The sequence below is a fragment of the Anopheles aquasalis genome, chromosome 2 (assembly GCF_943734665.1).
Source record: "Anopheles aquasalis chromosome 2, idAnoAquaMG_Q_19, whole genome shotgun sequence".
Taxonomy (NCBI): Eukaryota; Metazoa; Arthropoda; class Insecta; order Diptera; family Culicidae; genus Anopheles; species Anopheles aquasalis.
This window is the reverse complement of record NC_064877.1, coordinates 54,506,249-54,528,146: the sequence shown is the minus strand read 5'-3', so window position 1 is coordinate 54,528,146 and position 21,898 is coordinate 54,506,249. Positions and strand designations below refer to the sequence as shown.

Below are 21,898 nucleotides of genomic sequence, written 5' to 3'. Positions count from 1 at the left end.
ACCTCATGCTCACCTCCCCTTCACGGCAACGAAACGACAACGTTGCTTCAGACTTTCAGGTCCCTGACAGTGATCGAGAACCACATGAAAAGTACTACTATTAATACTACCAACACTACTACTAACACTACTAGCACAACCTCTATTAATAATGCGTCACACATACTAGCAACAAAGCTGGATGGCGTGAGAAATTTGCATATGACCGAAGTGGGGAACAGCAACATAAATCTAACATATCCAGGGAGGCAGCCTGCCAGCACCTCGGTCAAAAGTAGCGATGCGACGAAAGGTTCCACTTTATATTGCCATGCGTTTATCACCAATTGTAAAGTTCATTCGTAGAGCACGCACGAGCTGACATGTTGCAGAGCGCTACGTTCACGCTGTTGGTTTTTCGTTAGCAATTTTGTCAATGCGAAAAAAAGGGAACAGTTTTCTGATTCTTTGGTTCGCGAAACGTGATGCGGAAACCCTGGGTGCAAGCGTATGGCGCGATGAAGCGATGCGGGATACCCAAGCGGCAAGCGACAAATTTTGGGACGTGCTTCGGCGCAGCGGGACTCTGTTCAAACCAAGCAAGGAGCGTTACACAGGGCCTGTGAGAGTGTACGTATATTTCTTGTGAATCCATGTGTACGTGGTGATGGGTGCATATGTGGTGCATATTTGCGTGATAAGCCGATTAGGTTATCTCCGTTCTTTCACTTGCCTAGTCGTTTGTTAATTTGGTCAGCGAGTGGATTTGAAGGAAATCGAGCACGGTCGTGTGTTGAACGATATCAAGTTGTTCACACGAAATAGCAATTGGTAAAAATCAAAAGGTCAGGTTAATTGAAGTTATGGACTATATAAAACGCATGAGTTACTTGTACTTTGATGTACGTTCAAACAAATACTTTTTCCTATAGTCATACAAATTACAATCTAAGCTACAAGTAGGAAGAGGTTGTACAAACTGCCATGAACTTGTACAACTTTTTTCAAAGACCAGGATTCTTTCCACACATTCAAACATGAAAATTTAGATCTGATATTGTGATATTACTTGTATAGTGCAAGCAGATAAGTAAAACTCTAAGCCAATATTTAAATATTCCTTAGTTCCTTTGAGCCATTAATATGGTAAAGTAATAGAATGAAAATTGAGTTCGAGAAATGTTGTGGACCTGGAGCGATCCATTCTGTGCTTCAGTCCTTGCTGCTGTTCATGATCGTTACACTTCAGCTACAGGAAGTGTTGTCAGCATTTTACTTTCCTTTCCACAACAATAGCTAGCAATCAGGAAGAGCTTTGATGCTTCCCTTATCATCGCCTTTTCAGTTGCTCTTTACATAATGGAGCAGCTAGTCTTTTTGATTGGGAACTCTTTTTGTTATCATAGTCGCAACATGCATTCATTCTTTATATGTATGTAGTATATGTGTGTATGTTTGGGCGTGCGTGTGCTAAGCTGCATCCTCGTTTTGTTGCCCCGAACGGCTGTCGGATCAAGCGGTGCAAATACAAAAACGGACAAATCTGTTGCAGTGTCCGCAACAGCAAGTACCGCTACTACCAGCTACGGGTCTGGTGTGCTGGTGTGTGTTCCGGTAGTGATGTAGGTAGTGAGGGGCTCACCTTTGTTGGCATTGCGACTAATACTTTTACTGCCACTATCACTGCCACCCTTGGGACGGCTGAGGGCCCCGGTTGCCTTTCCCGATTTACGCTTCACACGAACCCTGCCCGGCAGCTGGTGCTGATGGTCGTCGCCGCCGCCGCCGCCATCACCACCGGCAAGCTCAACCGCTTCCGGGCCATCTGCGTACGTGTGATCTGAAGAACGGCAGGTGGAGTTTGTGAGGAGTTGAGGAATGGACGAATCGGTTGGTTGGTTGGTTGGTTGTTGGGTGGTCGGTTGGTTGATGAGTTGACTTTTTTGTTGGCAGAGCTATCAGCTAATATTTTTGAACAGACCATTTTTTTCTACTTCTACCCGGTGCTCTAACATGTGACGGACGCTAATACCTTGTTCCAATGCGTCACTAGCGGTTGGTATTTACTTTGGTGACGTTTGCCATATGCGCCAGTGGCGCTACCTCACTTTGCATACATCCGTTTTGATTGGATCGACGATCAAACAGATTCTTGTGCCAGGAGCAAGCTACTGGTAGGATGTCGTTTTTTTCTGATGTATTGATTGTTCGAGAGCATATATTCTGGCTTATTTAGTTCAATACTGTTTTTGCCGAAAAGGCCATCAATCATTAAAAAACCATGGGCTATGGTACGGTAGTCGGCGTGAAATCACTTTTTTAAACCCGCTATTGATCCACTAGACAGCTTTTCAGACAAATTTGTACTCAATTCCCTGTTTAAGTTTATCCATTCCGAAAGAATTTGTTCATATTTCACTTCTACTGAAGGATTCTAGGTAAGGCAAACTGCTAAACATTTCATTCCAATATTTCTTTCACTATTTTCAGAATTAAAATTCGAAGATAATGAAACGATGTGCAGTTTAATTTATCAACGTCTTAAAAATCCATAAAATAACTCACCACAAAATTATTATACTTACAGCATAATAATTGTGTGATTGAGCGTAACGTGTAAGTGAAAGGGACAGCCAGCGTAAACAGGTTATTCATCCTAAAAAACATTTCTTCTCTATAGGTAAACTATCCGCATATGTTTTTCTAATCAATACTCTAAGCTATGGTATATGTAACTTTCCAACACTTTGAGAAATAATGAAGCGTAATATAGTTTTATATTGATGTTATGTGCGTTTTCTATTGAACTCTGTTAAACACCTTACTGAATGGGCGAACAGAACAAATGTTTTTTTTTTTCAGTTTTATGAGAGCAGAGCATTTTTTCATTGGCAATAAAATGAAATTGAAATATGGATGTACAAAATTGAGAAAACCCAAACACTTATTCATGCTGGACGATACGTAGGTCCTTTATATCTAATTGTTTGAAAAGTAATAGACATTTGAAAGTCACAAATTCTTCTTTCAGTTTGCTTGACATATTATAATCTGTCTAAACGCGTTGTAGAACACAAATTAAATTAATTTTTTTTATCTGGTTCATTACAATACGCTGGATCTGGTTCAATATTTTACATACTAATGATAAATTTCCTTTTTCCTTAAACGACGAAATGGGTATTTCACGGAACCAATTTACTGTTTGCTGATTCAATAAAATTTCCTCGACCATTCAATGGTAACATTCCCAAAAACTTGCTACCCGACACACAGATTGATCGATCGATTCAAATCGAATCACATTATCGTTCATATATCCTGCACAGGAATCGTTCAACCGTTGAAAGCTCATCCAGCTAACCCAATTCGATTCCAAATTTGTAGACGATCCATCAACATCTGGAACGCGGTTAACTCCAGAGGATACAACCCTTAACAGTCGATTTGCGATGGAGCCATAGGAGACCTTCAGATTTACAATTTACACTGCATATCAACACGGATTGAACGACTCCGAATTTACAATTCGTTCTCCTTGCATCTGTTATCATTCGCGCCATCAACGAATGATGACAGCGAGCACGAGAACCAATCTAAACGACACTTGATACTATCGAACTACCCTGTCTGCATGCCAAGTATGATGTGTCAAGAAACACATAGCTTCCTTATGGAGTGCTTACCTTGTTTGTGATGACGAGCGATGCTTTTGCTGCCACCATCTCCACCACTGCCAGCCTTAGCGCGACTCAGCGCGCCCGTTGTCTTGCCCGATTTGCGCTTGACACGCCGCCGTACGATGCTTCCGTTGTCTCCCATTTCAACGATGATCTCTTCTCCTTCGATCTCATTCTTATCCACATACCGGCCATCACTATTCGAAGCACCAGCATCTCCCGTATCTCCTTCAACTTCATCGACACCGGGAGCGCTGTTGAGGAACAGATTGTCAAACACACTGTGATCGCTATCGTTCTCGTTGAAGACGTTGTTGATTACGATGGCAGGTGTGAGCTCCTCGAGATTAAGCAGCTGGCCTAGATCGTTGTGTTCCGTTCCGGTTGCCCCAGACGAGGAGCGACGTCGGCGGCGATGTCGATGCGACGAAGAGTGAGCTGTAGCGCGTCTACTGCGCATTGAAGCCGACGGGAATGAAGCTGCTGCAAGAGATTCGCGAAGTTCCGCGTTCTGCACCCCCAGCTCCCACCAGAAGGAGGTGTCGGAGTGCGAGCCATGGAGTGCAGCCGATGAAGCATCCTTCCCGGCACCAACCGAATCACCTGACAGAGCATGTTGACCAGAGCGACCACCATCGACCAGCTCAAAGTCAGCTGTCGTGAAGTCCTGTGGAAGATAAAGCTGCGTTGTCTCGAACGTCACGAACGGTGCCTCGGTTGTAGCGTAGTGTTTGCGTGGCCGCGAAATCTTCAACTCTGGTGGTGGACATCCCGTTGTCAACTCTGTAGAAAGGGATGCAGAAAGAGAGAGAGAGAGAGAAGTTTGCATGATTAAAAGAGAAATCATTCTGTTGCAGCAACATACGATGACCAAACACTTCGTTGATCGATTTGCAATTAAAACATTGAGGAGGAGTATAAACAAAATGAATCGTAATACAATTTTCAAAATGAAACTCGAATTATATTTTTTTTAAATAACCCAAAACATGAAACAAATACCGCATTGGGAGAAGCATCTGCACGTACCCATATTGGGAATCCAGTTTTCAATTAATTTTACCATTTTGCCCGATGCTACGGGGTTTCATTAATGAGGATTTATTGCCGGGAAAAAATGCACTGCGGTACAACACTGACCACGACACCACAGTACCGCGGTGGTATGACTGCCCTATTTCAATCATGCCAGTCATGGCTGGCAAATGAATGTTGCTGCTCGGTCATTACGTACTGAAAGTGGAAAACTGTGAAAATTACATCGAATTACGGTGATACTCATCGCAGCGGTGCTCATTAACGCTTTCCCAATAACGGCGAGGCCATCGAATCGCTCAAAGTCCGCTCTGATATGGATTCTTTCACTTTATTACTCGCGCGACTATTGAGTGATGAGCAATGAGTGATTCGTCTGTGAGTAGAGTAGATGGAGCCAGATGACCAATACCTTGTAGGCAAACCGGGTTCTACGAAGCCAACAGGAGCATATGCTGCTAAAGAGAACTTTTGGATCGCTCCTCTGGATTCACGGTAGCTTATAGACTCGATGCGGGCAAATTCAATGTTTCCCGGACACCGTAACGAGTCTGTCGCATCCGATTAGTTGCCAGTTGCTGGATGATGGTTGCAGGTGTTCGGAAGACCGTGTCCTCACCGAGTGTGATGAGCGAAAATGCAACATGGTATCAGTCGTGGCATACAATTAATGTGAAGTTATGGAGATATTGAGATTATAGCAGCAGGATGGTTTGTCAGAAATAGAATTCATTTTTTGAACAGTGAGCGAGACTTCTGTTAATTTTTTATTATTCACCTTTCATGGTAAGTTCTACTTACTTAATGAACAATTTGAATTTTGAATGAAAATTATAATCGGTTGAATTTGGCAAGAACTAAAATATTCAGCTAAACTGAACTAGACAATTTTAGAAAATTTAGAGAGGTTCTTCCGAAATTTAACACCAAATAAATATTGAGGATTAACTTGACCAAAATGTATATCATTATCAACAATTATATTAGTTTGTTTTGATTGGCATACGGAGCACATTGCTGATTCCAACTTCATCGTTTTTATTACAAAAATTTACACAAAGTTACAAAAAATCTGTACCATCCATAAATTACAGCCAAATGTTGCAACAATTCAGCACATTGTTTAAACCCCATCTCTGCGCTACTTCTTCAGCAAGGGCTAAACTGTCATTCCATCAGCTTCCTACTGGTTGCATCTGATGATGCCCAATGCTCATATTTCACTTTCATAACAAAGGAGAGCGTCCTCCCGGGTTAGGAATCGATGTCGCGGTTTTCGCGGTACTCGATTCTACTGAAATGGATGCCCTAAGGCGGATCCTGGCGAGTTGGGAGGCATTTCACAGCCAGAAGTTGCCCATGACCAGTTTGTTGGTCTTACCACCAGCACGTGCAATAGCCGTGATTGATAAGTTTTCGGAAGGGAAGCAGAAGGTATCCGTCCCTGATTAATCCTGGTCGGGGACTATTCCGTAAATAAAAATGCATTATCTAGGAGGGGACAAAGTTGAATATAAATGGTTTAAAATCAAGTAATCTGTCTGTCACAAAGGTATGCAGTAAACAAGCTACGATCCAATTTACATGTAAATGAATTGAAAAATTATCCTTCATCAATAAATTTAATTCGTCGTCATTCATTGTCCGTGATATTAACGTTCTCGTTGGACTATCGATGTGCCAGATAAATGAATGCTAATTGGATTGAAAAATGACATTTTCTCGAGTGATTTATGGGCCGCTGTACAGGGCCCAATTTGTACGGAGGTGCTATGAATAAATATTTTTAAAAAAACCTTATGATGAGCACCAGCATAAATTAAATTTATATTTCCATGTCTCTGCTAAGACCCTTTTGTATAAAGCTATACGATAAGCTACGGTAATGATTTATTATCAAAGATATACGTAATAGCACTTCTCATTTTTGCTGCAGCAACATGCAAAGTGCAACAAAATGCATAATACAGCATTTTAAACATAACTTAATCTGATCCGTGCAACTGGTGAGCTGCATTTCAAAATTGTTGATGCTACTCAGCCTTCGTGGACTTTGCTTTACACAAGTGTAGCGCAGATACAAGTAAAGTTTGGCGCTGAAGATTTCCAGGACTAGGCAACAGCACAAATAGACAAATCGGCAAATTAGAATTGAATTCATAAATTTATTCAAGAAGCTACAGGCACAGAAGATGTCGATATTCAATCAAAAACCAGCAGTTACCTGAATCTTTTTTGCCCTAGATTAAGCTGCAATTTCTGTAAGTAACTGAGCCCCTGGGAAACAAAATTTGTTGGCAGAATGTCTAGCGTTTTTTTCCTATTTGGAGACAAAAAGGAAAAACTGGAATACCCTAAAAATGTTATGCGATGGCCTTACATCACGGAGGAACAATCGGTTGGATGCTCATTAAAAGGAATGCTGGATTCCATCGATCGATGCTACTGTTCTCCGCACGTAAAACCGATGTTGTGGACTCAGACCATGCAACCAGATTCACAACAATTGCAACTAATTGTCCAACAACAACCAGGACACCAGCCAACAAACCGAAACCAAAACGGGAAGAGCATCTATTTTATATTTCCTCGTTCGGCATGCACTCGGTTGTGTTTGGTGCTTGGAATGGGTCTTTTGTCTTTTCCTTCTGATGCTATGGCTCTTCCCAATGAAGTTTGTACTGAGTACAATGCAAAGCTTGTACTGGTCCAGGATACTCTGCTCCAAGCTCGTGTAAGCTCATTAGTCGTTTCGGAAAATTTAATTGCTCGGAGAAGAAAATCGTTTCGCCCATCGTTACGTGTACGGTTGTGTATGGTTTTCTCGGTTTGTGAGGGTATGTGAACAGGCATGATCTGTTGCGCAAAACAGTAATTAAAGCAAAACAGACTATTCCTTCTAATTGTAGCACCATCACCAAAAGAGAACCTTCCTTCAAATCCTAGAATCATTCTGATTTTTTGGGAATCAGCATATTTGTTATTTGTTTGACCGAGTTGAATTTCGATTTCGCGATGTTTTTACGAAAATTTGTTGATTCACGGCACGGCGGATCCTCGTTGCTCGCTCTCGACTTTCATTTGAATGAATCTTGAATCCAACCGAAACAACAGAACCTTGGGAGTTCGTTTGGAACGAGAGAATTGAAAACGAATGTTAAAATACTCGTTGACAGTGCAAATAGGAGAACATTCCAAGGAGTCTTTGGAGTCACCAGGCATTCGGCACGCGGTAAAAATGCGTAACAGATGCGTTGTCTTCCAGAAGTGAGAGTTGTTCCAAGGAGATATAAAACAAGTGTCCTGGGTCATTGGGGTTGCTGGTCAAATAACGTAGAGTCCAAATAAAATAAAACAAAACCAAGTCAACGCTCTAACGATGAACATTATTGTTGTCATTTTTCATTGCCGTTCCCTTTCTCTGGATTAAGGACGTCATTTGCATAATTTATATTTCAGACATCTCCCCTTTTATATTAGTTCATCTACGAGTCTACAGAGACTCGTGAACACTCTGGACCTGCAGATCCTTCTGGGCTCGACGAGAAAATGCGTTTGCAGTGCATTGCAATTTTACGGAGAGTAATGCTGAGGTCTCTTCGACGAAGCACACACTACGCGATCTTCCTCTCAGCCATTCAATGAGAAGCTATGCGCGTATTTGCTTCATGTTCTGGCACTGGCACTTCCTTCGATGTGGTAATGGCCGCTTTGAAGTTGCTTCGAAATTCAATTCCAACATTGATTTGCAACATTCCATCCTAATTAGCCGGGACCATTCCTTTTGCAGAGGTCGAAACCGTAAACACGTTTTCGATTTCCCTTTGATGCATTACTCGATTTATGAACTCTCGGTGTCCTTCTGAACACCCCTCATCCTCTTTACTTGAGCGGTGCAGTGAACGAACTTCGATCGAAATGGGTAATCAAAGTTAATGAGCCGCTGATTGATTAACCAAATTTACCATTTCCATGGAGTGTGCGAAGCTAACGATCGAGAAGAGGGTGTGCGAGATGATGAGAATATCGCTCACACCCTTTCAAAGGACCACTTCCTTCCATGCTCGACACATGTTCCAAGTGAAAACCGAACTTGAGTTGTGGATCATACGAGGGAATGAAGAGTGGATGCTGGTCAGGATTTAATTTCTCAAAGTCGAACGGAGCCTCGCGAAAAGGTTAACCATCGACGAGATGTCGAACGCAAAATCAAATGAACCGGCAAGTAGCAAATTGATTTGCTTTACGCCTTCCACTCCATCCAGTGGCCTCCGTCCGTTACCGTCACAACCTGCACATGGGTCGTTGTATAGACATGGACGATGGTCCAACCGACGGGTTCGGAAAACAAATTTATCCACTTGCACCGAGGGTGAACCACGTTCAGGTTTCGCGGAAGTTGGAAGCGAGGTTTTTGGAGGAAATTGATTGAATTGAATCTTACGAAACTGGTTAAGCAGCAAGGGATGTTGCAACAGTAAGGCTTGGATGTTAACGTGGACCTCAATCAACGGTAACATCGACGGCTGTTTTCGGCTGGAATCCTTGCAGACACATTGTAGCATGTTGCTTGGAGGGATGGAACAGGTTCCATAACCGGGACGATAACCGTGAAATGGGAAAAGAGGAGGTATGATCTTTGTCTGGATTTTTAACGAATGGACGCAAAGCCAAAGGACATTATATACATTTTTCTAAATCTTGACAAAGTGACAGAAGCAGAAATTGAATCTTTTAAGAATTACTTTTCATCAAACCCAAACGTGGCCCGAAATAAGAGAAAATTGAGTGGAAAAATCTATCTACAATTGAGTAACGATTTAAAAGGATAAGCTAGTTTTATTTATCTATTGTTTCCAATTATATTCCACGCTTTTCTATTTCCTTATTTTCTTACCGATGACGGTTGATGGTGTGAAACGGTAAATCCAATTCGACACCATTCGAAATCTCATAGTGGACTTACTGTAATCCTGATCCAATTTCCAATCTTCTTTGATGGTGCATAATTTGCCAAGGATCCGTAACCTTCCAAAGGTTCTCGGTAGGATTATGTGAAGGATTTTATCACCCACGACTCGCTTTCCAAAAATTACTTCTCAACAATTGTGTGAGATTCAAAAATCTTGTACCTCCGTATCGGCCGATACCTTGTACCGCCGATGATGGGATGAAAAAAGATAGCAAGACTGTGTTATAAACAGCAAGGTGAAGTGCAGCATTACGATTTATACTGAATATAACAGTCCTCGAACAAGTATTCGTTTCGTATAGAGTGAAAAGTTAAATAAACGAAGAAATAAACCGAACTGTTAAAAGGATAACAAACCAATCGGAAATCAGTGGAGGGAAATGGTGTTTCGGTAATTCTCACTTGCTACTGCTATCCAGGCATGAACCCTATCCTTCGTTCTTGTATCAGTCCGTCAATATGGGCAATTATAATCATCACCATCATAGCACGACAAGCGGCCCGAATGTACATAAATCCACCCCTCCTAGGTTATGCACAAGTCCAAACCGTAGTAAAATGACGGGGAATCATGAGCAAAAGGTCTAAGAGCAACGGTTCGGTGATTAGATTAGTACTGACCCCACTGATGACCATGCTGGGAGTATTTGTCTTCATTAATATTTTCCCCATTGACTTCACTCCCTCTTTTCTCTGGCAGAAATCGCTCGTGCATCTCGGCTCGTTGTCTGAGTCTAGAAAATCGACGAAACGAGTGACCGAAAATAGAAGCTCTTTAAATCTCTGTAAAATTCTACGTAAAATGTGATTTACTCCTTCACTTCGACCGACCACCACCATCCACCGATGAGTTGCCTTTTCATCTTTTCTTATTCATGCCTCAGAGGCATCGACAGCCAGACAGCGCAACGCAAAAGTCCAACATCAAAGGTGAGGTACGGAGTGGCAAACAAGAAAATGGCGAATAATGCCGGCAATTTAAGCCGTTTCAACTGACACGAACAGCAAATTGTGTGTGCACGAGAGAGCATTTGGTGGAAAGTGAGCGCGAAGTTGTTCGCTAAGTGAAGAAGTTTTCCAATAATTCACCACATTTTGATGCTTGCGGCACTTGTGCGCAGGGGCAGCGAGCGGCAATTCGATCTAACGACCGGCAGAATACGCTGCACGTTCAAAAATGATGCGGTAAAATATGCAAAGCGGGTGGGTGGTAACGCCCCATCGAGTCGTGGGATGAAGGTGAACCTTGTAGAGGAATTTTGTAAAGTCATTTTGCGTCTCATGTTTTTTAACCATCTGAGTTGAGTTTATATTTGTTGTTATGGTTTCACTATCGGGTTTCGCATTCACAAAAGGCTGAAGATTTAATTGGGTTTACCTTTGGATACATTTATTCACGTGGTGTTATTAAAAATGACGAAATACAAAATCTCCAACGAACATTAAAATGTTTCAAACGGGATTTTACTTTTTTTATCTACTGAACCATTTTCAGGCCTTATTTTTTCACAATAATCACAAATACATGGTAAAACATAATGACGTTTCCCTCGTCCGTTTCTGGTGCAAGGTGAGCACTTTACGGTGCAGAGATAGGGTAAACTCAAATGGAATAAATCAGTGAACCCTCTGAAACAAGAAGCCGTTCAATGAATGTGTTTGTTTTTTTACTTACCGGGTTCGTTCGTTGGTGTCGGATGTGGATCCGATGATGTAGCACCAGCTTCCGGCTCATCGGTGCGAACGCCCTCAAAGCAAACACTCGTTAGCAGCGTCAGGAAAAGCAAACATTTTCCGCTTTCCATTTTACATATTTTCATCCTTCGACTGGGCCGTATGGTTATTGATCGACGGGAGCTACCGGGATTGCACTGCAACCGTGCCATGGTCCGGTGCACCACCGATCTGACGGCTGTTGACATCGATTCTGTCGAATGTTATCTGCTATCACCGTGGTTCCGACTGATCATCAGTAGTCACACTTTGCCGTGTCGTGGACACTCGGCACGGAATGACACACCAACACACGCGCACACTCTCACCAGAGTTGGCTGACGGTTTGCGCAGAATAATTGAATTCCGATTCCAATCGACAATCGACAATCGAATTCTGTGCTCGGCCTCTGCCACGGTCTAACTCACTCTTGTTATCTTGCTACCTGGTTCACTTTATCATTTTTCACTTGCACACCTATCCACTGGCACATTCTTCCTTCACCTTTTCCACCATAGGTCACACGCTAGTTGCACAAAACGAAAGAAAGAAAGAAAGACACACGTCACGACCAACATTAGATGTGGCAGGATTTCGATTCGATTTCCCGAAACAAGTGTCTTCCTCTGCTACATTTCCTACACTCTGACGGGGGTGAAACACCTTTCAACAAAATTCCTGCACACCGGAACCGAAAACCAACGTCAACGGCCCCCGGGGGGGATGATGTCGAGAACAGCTTCAGGGCACACTCGGTCACATACACAGAACATCACTTATGGTTTCGTTTGACACCTTCTGCTTCCTGCTTCCGGTTGCTGTGGTAGTGGCACCGTCATATCTGATGTGGAAGAAACAGAAATAGAGCAAAGTGAAGGAGATTAGTTTGGTTTTTGGAGGCGGTCGAAAAATTAAAGGGGAAGCACTGTGGACCACCCATTCTCTGTCTGTTTTTGCGACTCAACCGAACTATTCTATCGACTTTTTCCAGTGGCTCCGGATGATAGAATAACTCAAATTTCCAAAGCTTGCTTCTCGGCTCCCATATGGATAAAACCCTTATACGACTCACGCGAGAACGGTTCACCAATTTTGCCAACTCTTTGTTTGTTCAATCGTTCCATCTATCGATGGCGTACACTCCAGCAATCGCACAGTCCTCAGGCATGGTGTGAGTTTTTTGTATTTCATTTCTGATTCAAACGAGAATCGTATAGAGGTGCAGTATGAACTACCCTCTACACCGACTGCACAATCAACCAGTAGCTATGCATTCGATCGATTCTAACTTATGCATTCGGCTTGGAACAATAAAGGATGTAAAAACATTTAAAAGAAGAACAAGAGAGCGTGCAAATGCAAATAAAAACGTTGCTGAAGACAGACCACAAAGCGGTGGACATGGCATGAGAGCAGCAACGTTATCACGAGTCTACACAGCTTCACACTTCACTAGGGAGTCTGGCAACCATATTTTCTCTGCAGAGACTGGATAGGAAAATATGTTCTAAAATACATTTAAAGCCGGCGATATATGAAGCGTAAACTCAACACCAAAATGAAGCGTAGCGTTATGAAGAATTGAATGTTCAAATATATAAAAAGAGGTTCAGAAAGCAACTTATCTCGTCGATTTATGTTTTTAACAAATGCAATTGAATGTAATTGCAACATGTAATTGCAGGTGCCCGAATGTAATTGCAGTTGATGTTTCGGTATAAACTTTTACGCGATTATGCCTGCCACACGAAGCATTACATTCTGAGTTTACGCTAGAGTTTACGCTTCGTCTGGCGCCCGCTTAACAACTCCCTTTGACTGTTCTTGATATAAAAAGTGGGTTTTGGAAGAGATGTTTGTTGGATCACTTTCTCTTTAATGCTTCTTCATCTGGTCTACTAATAGCAACATTATGTAAGTTTACTAAAAGAAAAGATCGCCTGATTGGTAGTCTTTTTCTCACTAGTATCACCCTTTCCTCATTTCCTTAATTCTTTGAGAATCTGCTGTTAGGTAAAGTGAGGAATGTTTGAATATAATCTTCACACCATTCACTGGCGAAAACGACTGAGGTTTAGTACGTGAAGAAATGAAAGATCTATTCAATTCACTATCTGCATCTGTATCAGGCCTCACGTCGCTGCGGTGCGACATGAATATAACGAGTTAGTTCATGGGCTTTATGAAAACAAATCGCGATGGCTTCAAGTCTGCTTTAGGAATACAACGTGGATTTTCAAGCGTCAACCCATCGTCTTCTTCATCTTTTGTAACCGTGTCTGGCTTTAGAGAAAATTACATCCCTTTCATCCTGCGCTGCTGGTGACCACTACTGCACTTGCTCTACCGTACAGTTGGATGACTCTGGATGATGAAAATCTTTTACTACCGCAACGAACCTGTTGAACCAACGTTAAAGATTCTTCTATACCCATTAATATATCCTACTCATGATCTTCTTCCTATTCAAATTCCCTACACAGCACACGACATTATACTTTATTTGCGCTCCTGAGATGGGATGAGTTCGACGTACTTTCGTTCGCTGTGCCTTGTGGTATGAAAGAACGCTAAGAACATCTTTTCCAAATCATCTTTCTGTAGGAATAGGACATGTATGGAATCTCATTTCATTTCAGTGTACTTTTATCCTAACTGTGCTCAGCGGCCGGGGTTACTCGTTCAGTCGGGGCGAGCCCGTATCTTTATTCACCAAATACGGCCCCGCTTCCCTCACTCTTAGCCCCTGTGAGCTTTACAATTGTTTTGCTTCCCAGGGGCCGTAGATCAACGGCCGGGGTCAATTTGTCGTTTCTCCAGAAGCTTTAGTGTTCACGATACAACCAAACATTAGATGAGATGAAATGCCAAACCACGTCAAACGAATATTTCACTGCTGCTTTACTGCTCCCTCCGCTTTACCTAAACTTAAGTAGAAACCATCAGCCTTCTAGCGCTTTCTCTGTCGATTCGACACGTCTCTTGATACCATTCGCCCGCACAAAAAGATTCTTCAAAATATTTTCAGAATTTCCTCCATGCACATTCCGGTTATGCTGCGTATAGAATGTTATATTTGCCAAAGTGTATTGCACCAACCATCAAACATCAATAAACAATTTAAATCGGCTTCTGACCGGTTTGAGCAATTGGCATAGAACCACTTAAACAGTTGCTCACAGTCAGCATAAATTAACAAGCACCCCAAAAGCAAGATAAAGAAAGAAAAAAGGGCAGAGATATCTTCAGAGGCAGTGACTGCAAAGTAAGAGGAAAGATTATCCCTACGATCCACAAACGCCATCATCATCCTTGTGAGACGTCCTCTGACGGGAATGACCAGCTGCAGACTAAAAAACAATATCGCTTCGAATGATATTCGTACGCTACGTGATATATCTGCAACACCTTCTCTGCATAGATTTGCCTTCGCCGATGTCACGTTGGATCTTCAACGGTTTAAAATTCGCATGCAGCGGCAAGGACCAAAAATCAAAGTTTGTGCTGAAACATAAAGTTGCCAGCATAAAAAAACAGGAAGCCCTTCATGGAAACGAGAAAGGTGTTGTAGTTAAATTTCACCTAAGACTTTCGTTCGCAGCCCTGCATGTGTCACCCAAGAAATTGGCAACAGCAGCTGCTAGTAACAGGTCGTGGTAATAGCAACTGTTCCTGTAGAAGGTTGCAAGTCATAAATTGCGCATATTTTGAATTACTTTTTACCTTCTTTTCACTTCTTTACCCTTTTGAGAGATGGGATACGATGAAGTGAAGAAGTTTTTTGAACTGATTCCGTGGAACCAACCACCCCTTTTCATAAAAACTGGTAACTACAAACAAACTTAGAGCGCGCAAAAAGCACCCAGCACAGCGTCGTATTTGAATTGCTGACCGGACTTTATGCCTTTCTAATGCGAAAAAAACGATAAATTTCTGCTAGCGTGAAACTAACAAAGCGCAACCGGGGTGGTGTGAGATGCACAATACTCGAGCTGTAAAATGAAACAAAAGATCCTACAATGTTGTTCTCATGAACAGAATAAAGGAAGGAAATAGAAATGCAGAGTGAAACTAGAACAAAAGTTTCCTTCGTATTCCATTCTGCACTACTAGCGGCCTCTACTATGATCAGCATTCTCCTTCTTGCGTCATGTTCTTGAGAACTCTGCGTCCCACATAAGTTGCTCCTCCACAATGAAGTCCCATGATGCAAATTTCCAATTTCACCAACCCTTTTTATGACACGTTGCTACCCCCAGCGAAAGGAAGTGAAGACAATTCAAGAAATACCGTAACAGGATTTTCAAATGAAATATTCAATGCACGAATAGCACAACCCGTTCCGACGCGGGCCTTCCGTTCATACAAATGGCTGTAGAAGAGTACTCCGCTAGTTGCTCCCGCCTGGCTAGTGGCGAATATTTCATGCAATTGTTTCCTACGCGGTTTTCCTAAAGAGAAACGCGAAGTTAAAATAACAATTAACAAATAACAAATAATAAAGAGCACGAAAACAACAAACGTTATTGCCTTAGATATAAGAACAGATTTGACATGAAGATATTAAACTTAAATGGCACTAGTAATGTCTTCACTTGCCAATGTCAAGACTGAAATTTTCTGAACTGAAGTCTGAAAGAACTGATCAAAAAGATTCATTTTCCTTGTGGTTATTTCTATAAAAAAAAAACTATTTTGACTATAAAAACTAACAGTTGCATGCCATCAATTTCTGTTCCTATCCTATTCGGCAACGTTGTTACGCACCTAACGCAATTTGACTGAAGAGGAATCTCTCGATGGCCTTTGCTGGTATTATGATCAAACAAATGCAGTTTAGTATGAAACTACTATTTAAGAAGTAAAGTTTTACTTTAAAGCCACTGTAAGACTGATTGTATTAGCGAAATGTTTGCACCGACAACCATTTTACAAACACCAATATTGTTCATGTATGGACTTTCCCATGCGATGTGGAAATTTCCAAATCATAAATAATTTTTTGACGTATGTAGAATTAGCCTTACAGTGCCTTCAAATTTAACTCGTGTCGAAAGAAAGAGAATCGCGAAACAACAAGTCAAAAGTAGTGACAAGTTACTCGTCATACGGAACCTTCAAACTCCCTCTGGAATCGTGGGAATTTCTTCCGCTGCTTAAAAATGCAGCAAAGAGAAACCATCATCTCCCGATGCTCAAGAGAAATGGGAACATCATTATTTATTCATCAGATCAAAGGGCCACAGGGCGTAGCCCGGAACGGCAGATAATTTTATTTATGACTCCCTCGGGAGACAGTCTGTCACACCAATGCCAACGACAAACGCAATAAAAGTTTACAAATGATTTTTCACACCCCTCACCAACGCAAAACACAATCTTTAATGGTCCGGCGTGTCTATGTCTCCTATATCCTAAGCAATTTGTTATCGTTCCCCATTTCCGTAAGCGGAAGTTCGAAACTTTGATTTCTTTTTCCTTTTCTCTCCAATTCATTTGTCATTCTGGTCCTGTGGCCATCAGTATACCGCAGCCAACGGTCGTCCTTGATATTTTTGTCTAGTTGAAAACCTTAAATAAATATTCCATTTAGCTGAGAATGAAAGAAACAACGAAATACACGGAAAAGGACTGAAGTTGACAGCTCCAAAAACATCAACATCACTACCTTCGATAGCACATCGATAAACTCACTGCTCTGGTGATCAAAAGGAGTGTCGATTATAAATGGACTCCTCGTGGTCATGTCGAGCGGTTGTATACCGTTCTCTCTTCACTTCGTTGTCATCTACTTCGTCACTGGCCGATGCCGAGAGTCGCGCAACTATCGCGCAAACTGTCAGAAAAGTGTGATCAATCTTCGCGCTTCACAGAAATGGAAAACAAACATCATCGAATCGCTACTAGCAAAGCCGGCGAGGGTTGGAACGAAATGTTTCAAATTTCACCACAGAGTTTCGTCCTTTTATGTGGAATGCTCTAGATGAAGGGAACGCTTCATAACCAAAGACCAACGCGTATTTGGTCATTTGGTCAACCATTTCTGGATGATTTCTGAACCGAGCTACGTCCCTCGAGAGCTTCTCACATTGCTCGACCAACACTGGTTGATCATCAATAGAACTCGACTAATGAAAGAGGATTTTGGCAGAGAAATCAATGGAAATCGGTTTGGAACAAGAAATTGGCCAATGCCAACGTCACTATGACGTCCTTTTTGGACTAGCAAAAGCCCATCAAAGCGCCGCTTGTGTGCAGAACCGCAAAGTGCGAAACATGATGATTGATGATGCTGGTGACAACAAGCGGTCTAGGAGCCTGCCCAATGAACAGAAGCTTCGGCTGCAATGGCCTCAAAGGAGTTGCTCCATCAAACGACTCTCGAGTCCAATTTCCACCATTTTTGCTTTTAACGACTGTCAACTTTTTGCTCGACGTGGAACTGGCAAACTGGAAGCACTAGGCCCTCGGCTCCATGCATGCAAAACTACTGGAATCAAGAGCCAACGATTCGGTTGTGACGAGTCGTACCATTGGTGATGTGTCATCGTTGTCCTGGCATCGCTTCCATCCATTCAGTGGTAGATCTGGCTCAACGATTTAGCCCATGAGCCCTTCCATGGTTGTCCCTATGTGAAAGAATAGGTTATGAGGTTTTTGCTCAAAAGCTCGTCTGTAAGTCCCACGAGGATGCTTGAGGCACACAATATGGATCCTACTTGAGCACCACAACAAAGTAACGCTATCGCAGCTGCGGTAAAGTGTGCCATCTACCTAACACGCTGCTAACGCGGTTACGCTATGTTCTCTTGCTCCATTGGCTAGGAAAGGGGGAATCCTTTTCTTTTTTATTTGCTCCAACATCCGTCTAGAATACTTGAGCCTCTGGCGGTCTTCTGGCGTATCTTGGTCTTGACAATGCAACTGGCTCACCATTTTCGTTCCATTCCATTTTCCAGTGGTGGAGAAGTAAGCAGCAGTTGTCCGTTTAAGAGAAATTGTCTTCATTATGGTTGGTGCTCGAACGTAGATTTTAGCACCGATTGTGCATGAGCAAAGAAGAAGATACTGTGCCGTTCCATTTCATGTCTAGGACGCTCTCTAAAACGGTTTAGCTTCCGTTCATAAACAAATGATTTTCCTTTTTTTGTATGACTTATTATTGTTAAAGTCTCCTAATTCATGGCCCAGTCCATCGTGACCCAACAAACCAAAGGTCCACTAAGATAACAACATTTAGACACAAGAACAATTGTCACAATTCGTTACCAATATTGTAGATGACGAATGGAGGAAGATGGTTTTATTTCAATTGAAACTGTTCGCCCATGTCCTTACTCCAGATTTTATTATTTTTTCTTTCAACAACTTCGAGTATGCTACAGTCACGTCGAAAGCAACATCGTAAAGAATAGGTGGAAATCAATTCGTCCCCTCACCTGTGATCCAATCGACGTAAACCGCTTCTTTCTCGAAATTTGAGCCAGAAGCATCACCAAAAGGATCGTTCCTAAGTGGCCTAGACTCGAGTATTTCGAGAGAATCCAAGCCAAATATATCTTTGGGTATTTTAATTTGAATCATTTTCCCATTTCCTCGCATTCCGTCTTAAAAAGCCACTTGAAGGACTTTCAATGTGGTCTCAAAATTCTCATCCTTTGCTATACTGGCCCGTGTTTCCTGATGAGGCAGCGATGGGTTTATGTTTCATTGGCCACAACTGTTTTACTGTAATGACATCCCATTTTCCGGATCGGACTCGAGGACCGACTCTTTGTGGTTTGCAATCTTGTTTATCCTTATCGTAATGGTCATCGTTTTGAGACGGTCAGCAGCTGTCGTTCTGTAGCATCTTCAGTGTATCCACGACGGATAGATGTTCTAAACCTATCCAGCCGACCGACCAGCTAACATCTGTGCATACATCGGTCCTGCCACATCAATCGCCTCTTTTTTTGTCTGTATTCATTCGCCTTCCGGGGATGCCATATTCCTTGCCGAAGATCTCATATTTTCTCACATAATTTTCCTCACCACACATGCACATACACACATTAGGGCACAACCGAGACGCAGAGAACTCATGGCGTAGGACATTCGCTCAACAAAGACCCTTCCAGCGAAGCTCCATAGCACAACGGTCGGAAGAAGAAACATAAAACGTAATGTTTGAGAGGGTGCAGTGTCTATTATCACTAAACCGTACCTCGATTGAATTCAATTTCATTTGTGTCGACAGTGGTGCCAACGGTGCTGCTGCTCTTACAACCGCATCGAATTTGCATAATTTTATCTTTATGCTCTTCAGTGCCCTCGTCACGCCATGTTCCGGCATCCGATCCTTTCTCTATCCCTTGCAGGCATCATAATCGATGTCTACGTGTGTTCAAAGTGATCTGGTCCGGAAGACAGCGTTTGGTCATACAGCTGAAGTACCAAACATCGTTCGTTAGCTCTCTGAAGACATAGATTATGATCTCAGCACCAGAATGAATGCGAATGCGTAGCTCGCGTACTCTCTCTTTGCAATCGAAATCAATTTGGAACACTCGGGTGGAAGATGGAAGAGAATGACTAAATCTAAATAATGTTTAGAGGCTTATTCAGCTGTTGAATTGATATGAAAAGTATAAGACCTTAGTGAATACTAACAGCTGCAGTGGCCAGCATAAACAACAGTTTCTCCGTTTCTCATCACGTAGCACATCCCAATATCAACGACAACCCCAGCTGAAACGAGAGCCATCAACGATGTGCGATGTTTATGACAGACGTACGGACCAACTGCTTTTTGGCTGTCGATTCCCACTGCTACATGTTTCATTAATGACTTAACATAAAATTCAACGCACGTACAGACCGTCGCATTATGGTCACCACAACGCGATTCCGAATTCCTGGAACCAACCTGTCCTAGTGAGAGCAACATGACCATCTGCCCGTTGGGTAAATAATTATGAATTGTACAGAACGTGCTGTGGTCCATATGGAGTTTGTCTATGAAAGGGAGCACATCAACACATTAACGACGGCCAATCCTGCAACACCATATACTGGAGATATGGCAGTAATTCCTGAACGGTTTGTATACTCCTGCTGCTTTTGTTGTTGGTGGTGAGTCGAACTTTGCATTATAATTAAATTATCGACCATGTACGTGCAACTCCACAGTCCGATTGCGTTTCCTCGTGCCGATGCTCCTCAATTCTGGTGGGGAGTATTTTGCTCCCTCAATTTTATTCTGTGCTCATTCAAACGATGGCTGCTTTTGCGGGTAGAGAAGTTCATTTAATACCTGGTGATGGTGAACAGGAGCTAGAGAAATCCGATAAGGACCCAATCAGCCTCTCGCTGCAAACTTCCACGACAGCGAAACAATTTGTTTTCCTCCAATTTTTCACCTTTTCATTCTGCTTGTATTGAGCTGAAGAGAATGACAAGGGGTCACGAACCGTACGAAAATCGATCTGATTGTGGCCAAAAAACATGAAATCCATTTTTAATGCTGCAGCCTTTTGTTTACGAAATTTCGACGCTCATTTCTGCATATCCCAAAAAAGCACGTTAATTGTTCAACTCGTTAGCTGGCTGTCCCCTGATGTGCCATAAGAATCGAGGAGTAAATTATAAGAGGAGCGAAAAAAAATATTTATTTGGGAAACAAAACTTACAGCAGCCAATACGTTAATTGCCGGACTAACGACAGCTGCATCTATTTTCTCCAGTTCCAGTTCCGCACAATGCTTGTTCGAATATGTGTGGTTATTCAATCGTTCATATTAATTTAAAGACAAAAAGAGAAATAAAAATTCTCAACTATATTCCGGGCAACAGGTAGGACAACAACGGCCATAGAACATAGAATGATTCTTTATGTCTGAAATAATAACACATTCTCTGCTTAACTGATGCTCTGCGCTAGTTGAAATTAACAACACCTCGTTAAGATGCTATAAAACATGCAAAACATAACGTAAGTTTGAATCATGAGTGACAGGATACTTCATTGAAGCGTGAAACAACATACTTTCATTGTAAACTATGTATTCTAAAGAATTCTAATTCTAAAAAATAAATAAAACTACTTGATGACCTGAATGTGAAGCATCATCAAACCGAATTCAAAAGACAAAATCAGATCATTCAAAACCAACAAACGTCAGCATCATAATTTGCGACGATAACGCACTAGTGCATCCTTCTTAGCGGTTCTTAGGTGGCTAGAGGAAAATCTCGTAATCTTAGCATTTCGGAAATGTATTACCTGTATCATTTCCCTTTGAAAAACTTAATCAACACCCATTCTTCTCGTATCGACAACTTTATCCAGCTTGCAGATTAAGTAGAAAGCAACCAACGATGTCATTCCATTAGTCACTCACTAGTCTTCAGTGTAAGTGAAATGATGTAATCTGAATCGTGAGCTGAGTGTTACAACACCAAGTGGAATGTGATAATATGAGATAAACAGGATACTTGTGGACTCTAATTGCTAAATCAGTGTCAAGCGAGGGTACA

General features: G+C 42.0%; 1 protein-coding gene across 3 annotated transcripts in view; it reads right to left on the bottom strand.

Moving 5' to 3' along the window:
* The window catches only part of LOC126570606 (locomotion-related protein Hikaru genki-like), a 56,028-nt gene that overhangs the window by 6,797 nt on the left and 27,333 nt on the right, over positions 1-21,898 (bottom strand). For 2 of the 3 annotated variants that reach the window (XM_050228512.1, XM_050228515.1), the window contains exons 2-4: positions 11,342-11,906; positions 3,666-4,442; positions 1,622-1,819 (exon numbers count right to left, since the gene is read on the bottom strand). In XM_050228512.1, coding sequence (XP_050084469.1) covers positions 1,622-1,819; positions 3,666-4,442; positions 11,342-11,588 — 1,222 coding nt within the window. In that variant the 5' untranslated portion in view covers positions 11,589-11,906. The remainder of the gene's footprint in view (positions 1-1,621; positions 1,820-3,665; positions 4,443-11,341; positions 11,907-21,898) is intronic. The other variant, XM_050228514.1, reaches the window with a different exon arrangement.